The following is a 6,057-nucleotide window of genomic DNA, read 5'->3' as shown; positions in this document are numbered from 1 at the left end:
TGAAGGTGCCTGAGGCTCTGCCTGTATAGGAGCCTGTGGATCTACCGGCTGTGTCTGCTGAGGCTCCTCATGCTGGGGCTCTTCATGCTGCGGCTCTGCCTGCTGGGGCTCTGCCTGCTCATCCTCTGCCCATGCATCGTCCTCCTGCTCATCCGTCTCCTCCTCAGATGGCTCCGATGGTGTGTCAGGCTCGGAGGGAATGTCAGTGTGTCCTATCCTGATCATTAGCTTTAGATGCTTGTAGCGTCGCTTATTGTGACGCTCCATCTGATCCAGGCGCTCAAAGAGTCGGTGCACTAGGTGGTATATGGGCTGGGAAGCTGGTGAGGGTGTTGTGGGTGTGGGTAAGTGCAGTAGGTGCAGAAGGGACAGCAGAGGATGTGGCTACGTCAGCAGAGGCAGGAAGAGAGGGCGGTCTGTAGCCCAAAGCCTCGAACTTCCTGCCGTGTGGGATGATCTTCTTGCAGTCGGCAGCTGGTGGCCTCTCATTCTCAGGCTCCCAGGGTACCTCAACCCGGCGGCCCAACTGGGTAATCAAATAGGGGAATGACAGAGTGCCTCAGACATGAACCCTGGCCATGAAGTGCCTGATGAATCGTGGAAGGTACAAGTCCTTTCCTTCCATTAACACACCAGATGAGAGTTATCATGGTAGCTGGCACCTCAGTCTCATGAGTGCTCGGCATCACATAGTTGCTCAGAATTTGTTGCCATAGCCGAGCCTCATCATTAAGATAAATAATCTTGATGCCCTTTGGATTCATGATGAGCGGATAATTTATACGCTTTTTGGCATTGTTTTTAGTATATTTTCAGTAGAATCTAGTTACTTTTAGGGATGTTTTTAATAGATTTTATGTTAAATTCACATTTCTGGACTTTACTATGAGTTTGTGTGTTTTTCTGTGATTTCAGGTATTTTCTGGCTGAAATTGAGGGACTTGAGCAAAAATCAGATTCAGAGGTTGAAAAAGGACTGCTGATGCTGTTGGATTCTGACCTCCCTGCACTCAAAGTGGATTTTCTGGAGCTACAGAACTCGAAATGGCGCGCTTCTAATTGCGTTGGAAAGTAGACATCCAGGGCTTTCCAGCAATATATAATAGTCCATACTTTGGCCAAGAATTGACGATGTAAACTGGCGTTCAACGCCAGCTTTCTACCCAAATCTGGCGTCCAGCGCCAGAAAAGGATCCAAAACCAGAGTTGAACGCCCAAACTGGCACAAAAACTGGCGTTCAACTCCACAAATGGCCTCTGCACGTGCAACACTTAAGCTCAGCCCAAACACACACCAAGTGGGCCCCGGAAGTGGATTTATACATCAAATACTTACTCATGTAAACCCTAGTAGCTAGTTTATTATAAATAGGACCTCTTACTATTGTATTAGGCATCCTGGATTGTATTTTGATCCTGTGATCACGTTTTGGGGGCTGGCCATCTCGGCCATGCCTGGACCTTTCACTTATATATTTTCAACGGTAGAGTTTCTACACTCCATAGATTAAGGTGTGGAGCTCTGCTGTTCCTCAAAGATTAATGCAAAGTACTTCTGTTTTCTATTCAATTCATCTTATTTCGCTTCTAAGATATCCATTCGCACCCAAGAACGTGAGGAAGGTGATGATTATGTGTGACGCTCATCACCATTCTCCCCTATGAACACGTGCCTGACAAACACTTTCGTTCTACATGAAATAAGCTAGAATGAATATCTCTTAGATCTCCTAACCAGAATCTTCGTGGCGTAAGCTAGAATGATGGTGGCATTCAAGAGAATCCGGAAAGTCTAAACCTTGTCTGTGGTATTCCGAGTAGGATTCAATGATTGGATGACTGTGACGAGCTCCTAACTCGCGATTGCAGGGCGTTAGTGACAGACGCAAAAGGATAGTAAATCCTATTCCAGCATGATCGAGAACCGACAGATGAATAGCCGTGCCGTGACAGGGTGCGTGAGCATATTATTCACTGAGAGGATAAGATGAAGCCATTGACAAGGGTGATGCCTCCAGACGATTAGCCGTGCCGTGACAGGGCATTGGATCATTTTCCCGAGAGATGACCGAAAGTAGCCATTGACAGTGGTGATGTATCACATAAAGCCAGCCATGGAAAGGAGTAAGACTGACTGGATGAAGATAGCAGGAAAGCAGAGGTTCAGAGGAATGAAAAGCATCTCCATTCGCTTATCTGAAATTCTCACCAATGAATTACATAAGTATCTCTATCCCTATTCTATTATTTATTATTCGAAAACTCCATGATTACTTTATATCTGCCTGACTGAGATTTACAAGGTGACCATAGCTTGCTTCATACCAACAATCTCCGTGGGATTCGACCCTTACTCACGTAAGGTATTACTTGGACGACCCAGTGCACTTGCTGGTTAGTTGTATCGAAGTTGTGACAATTATGAATTAAGATCAGAGCACCAAGCTCTGGAGCCATTACCAGGATTTGTTCGAGCCTGGAGATCACAATTTCGTGCACCAAGTTTCTGGCGCCGTTGCCGGAGATTGTTTGAGTTTGGACAACTAACGGTTCATCTTGTTGCTCAGATTAGGTAATTTTCTTTTTATTTTATTTTCAAAAATTTTTCAAAAATATTTCTAAAATTTTCTCATCTGTTTTCGAAAAAAATAAAAATTTTTTCAAAAAAAAAAATTTTTTTATTCAGAATTTTTAAGAATAAATTCCAGTGTTTCATGAAGCATGTGAAGCATGGCTGGCTGTAAAGCCATGTCTAATTCTTTTGGATAGAGCATGTTAGGCTTGTCATGTCTGAATTACACTCATATTTTGATTAAAGCTTGGCTGGCTATTAAGCCATGCCTGACCCTTTGATTGGAGCTTTAAGACTAACATGGCAAGATTCTTGGAATTCATATTAAAAATTTTGGAATCTTTGTTTTCTTTTTCAAAAGAATTTTTCGAAAAATATAAAATAAAAATCTAAAAAAATTAGAAAATCATAAAAATCAAAAATATTTTTGTGTTTCTTGTTTGAGTCTTGAGTCATATCATAAGTTTGGTGTCACTTGCATATGCATCTTGCATTTTTCGAAAATTCTCATGCATTCATGGTGTTCTTCATGATCTTCAAGTTGTTCTTGGTAAGTCTTCTTGTTTGATCTTAATGATTTTTTGTTTTGTGTCTTTTCATGTTTTTCATATGCATTCTTGAATTCTTAGTGTCTAAGCATTAAAGAATTCTAAGTTTGGTGTCTTGCATGTTTTCTTTGCATTAAAAATTTTTCAAAATTATGTTCTTGATGTTCATCTTGACATTCAAAGTGTTCTTGGTGTTCATCTTGACACTCATATCATTCATGCATGCATTCATTGTTTTGATCTAAAAATTTCATGCATTGCATCATTTTTAGTGTTTTTCTCTCTCATCATAAAAATTCAAAAATAAAAAAAATATCTTTCTATTTTTCTCTCATCAAATTCGAAAATTTGAGTTGACCTTTTCAAAAATTTTTAAAATCAAGTTGTTTCTTATGAGTCAAATCAAATTTTCAATTTGAAAATCTTATCTTTTTCAAAATCTTTTTCAAAAATCAAATCTTTTTCAAAATTCTTAGTTATTTTCGAAAATTCCAAAAATATTTTTCAAAAATATTTTTCTTATTTTTATACCAAATTTTCAAAAATAACATAATCAATTAATGTTTTGATTCAAAAATTTGAAGTTTGTTACTTGCTTGTTAAGAAAGATTCAAACTTTGAGTTCTAGAATCATATCTTGTGATTTCTTGTGAATCAAGTCATTAATTGAGATTTTAAAAATCAAATCTTTTTCAAAAATATCTTTTCAAAATATCTTTTCTAACTTCCTAACTTCTTATCTTTTCAAAAATTTGTTTCAACTAACTAACTAACTTTTTGTTTGTTTCTTAACTTTTTCAAAACTACCTAACTAACTCTCTCTCTCTAATTTTCGAAAATATCTTCCCTCTTTTTCAAAAATTTCTTTTTAATTAACTAATTATTCTTATTGTTATTTTTAATTTAAAAAAAATCACTAACATTTTTCAAAAAAACCATTTTCAAAAATCACTAACTCCTTTTCAAAAAAATATTTTCGAAAATCCCCCCTCTCCCATCTTATTCTATTTATTCATTCATATCCTGACATCTCATCTCACATCTCTAGCCTCCTCACAGTTGTGTTTCTTCCATTATATTACATTCTTTGTCTCTTCCTCTTCTTTTCTTTTTCTCTCCTCTTTCTTATGAGCAGGGACAGAGAAAAAGGCATTCTTGTTGAAGCTGATCCAGAACCTGAAAGGACTCTGAAGAGAAAATTAAGAGAAGCTAAATTACAACAATCCAGAGACAACTTGATTGAAAATTTCGAACAAGTAAAGGAGATGGCAGCCAAACCCAACAACAATGCAAGGAGAATGCTTGGTGACTTTACTGCACCAAATTCCAATTTACATGGAAGAAGCATCTCCATTCCTGCCATTGGAGCAAACAACTTTGAGCTGAAACCTCAACTAGTTTCTCTGATGCAGCAGAACTGCAAGTTTCATGGACTTCCATCTGAAGATCCTTTTCAGTTCTTAACTGAATTCTTGCAGATATGTGACACTGTTAAGACTAATGGAGTAGATCCTGAAGTCTACAGGCTCATGCTTTTCCCTTTTGCTGTAAGAGACAGAGCTAGATTATGGTTGGATTCTCAACCCAAAGACAGCCTGAACTCTTGGGATAAGCTGGTCACGGCTTTCTTAGCCAAATACTTTCCTCCTCAAAAGCTGAGCAAGCTTAGAGCTGATGTTCAAACCTTCAGACAGAAAGAAGGTGAATCCCTCTATGAAGCTTGGGAAAGATACAAACAGTTGACCAAAAAGTGTCCTTCTGACATGCTTTCAGAATGGACCATCCTGGATATATTCTATGATGGTTTATCTGAGCTATCAAAGATGTCACTGGACACTTCTGCAGGTGGATCCATTCACCTAAAGAAAACGCCTGCAGAAGCTCAAGAACTCATTGACATGGTTGCTAATAACCAGTTCATGTACACTTCTGAAAGGAATCCTGTGAATAATGGGACACCTATGAAGAAGGGAGTTCTTGAAGTTGATACTCTAAATGCCATATTGGCTCAGAATAAAATATTGACTCAGCAAGTCAATATGATCTCTCAGAGTCTGCATGGAATGCAAGCTGCATCCAACAGTACTCAAGAGGCATCTTCTGAAGAAGAAGCTTATGATCCTGAGAACCCTGCAATAGCAGAGGTAAATTACTTAGGTGAACCTTATGGAAACACCTATAACTCAACATGGAGAAATCATCCAAATTTCTCATGGAAGGATCAAAAGCCCTAACAAGGCTTTAATAATGATGGAAGAAACAGGTTTAGCAATAGCAAGCCTTTTCCATCATCAACTCAGCAACAGACAGAGAACTCTGAACAAAATGCTTCTAATTTAGCAAATCTAGTCTCTGATCTATCTAAGGCCACTGTAAGTTTCATGAATGAAACAAGGTCTTCCATTAGAAATCTGGAAGCACAAGTGGGCCAGCTGAGTAAAAGGATCACTGAAATCCCTCCTAGTACTCTCCCAAGCAATACAGAAGAGAATCCAAAAGGAGAGTGCAAGGCCATTGACATAAGCACCATGGCCGAACCTGTGAGGAGAGGAGAGGACGTGAATCCCAAGGAGGAAGACCTCCTGGGACGTCCAGTGGTCAATAAGGAGCGTCCCTCTGAGGAACCAAAGGACTCTGAGGCTCATCTAGAGACCATAGAGATTCCATTGAACCTCCTTATACCCTTCATGAGCTCTGATGAGTATTCCTCTTCTGGAGAGAATGAGGATGTTACTGAAGAGCAAACTGCCAAGTTTCTTGGTGCAATCATGAAGCTGAATGCCAAATTATTTGGCATTGATACTTGGGAAGTTGAACCTCCCTTGTTCATCAATGAACTAAGTGATCTGGATCAACTGACATTGTCTCAGAAGAGACAGGATCCTGGAAAGTTCATAATACCCTGTACCATAGGCACCATGATCTTTAAGGCTCTGT

The 6,057-nt window shown here is 39.1% G+C and overlaps 1 protein-coding gene and 1 non-coding gene across 2 annotated transcripts in view; one reads left to right on the top strand and one right to left on the bottom strand.

Moving 5' to 3' along the window:
* The first annotated feature begins 565 nt into the window (after nt 1-565).
* Nucleotides 566-6,057, top strand: part of LOC107648036 (uncharacterized) — a 28,756-nt gene continuing 23,264 nt past the window's right edge. The window contains exon 1 of the mRNA XM_016352064.3: nt 566-604. Within this exon, the coding sequence (XP_016207550.3) occupies nt 566-604 (39 nt within the window). The remainder of the gene's footprint in view (nt 605-6,057) is intronic.
* Nucleotides 4,782-4,889, bottom strand: LOC148554959 (small nucleolar RNA R71). Its single transcript, XR_015887267.1, has one exon. It is a non-coding gene; the product is annotated as a small nucleolar RNA R71 (small nucleolar RNA).

Source organism: Arachis ipaensis, chromosome B6, assembly GCF_059453495.1.
Source record: "Arachis ipaensis isolate K30076 ecotype BB chromosome B6, ASM5945349v1, whole genome shotgun sequence".
NCBI lineage: Eukaryota > Viridiplantae > Streptophyta > Magnoliopsida > Fabales > Fabaceae > Arachis > Arachis ipaensis.
Note: the sequence above shows the minus strand (reverse complement) of the source record. Positions and strands in the feature narration are given on the sequence as shown.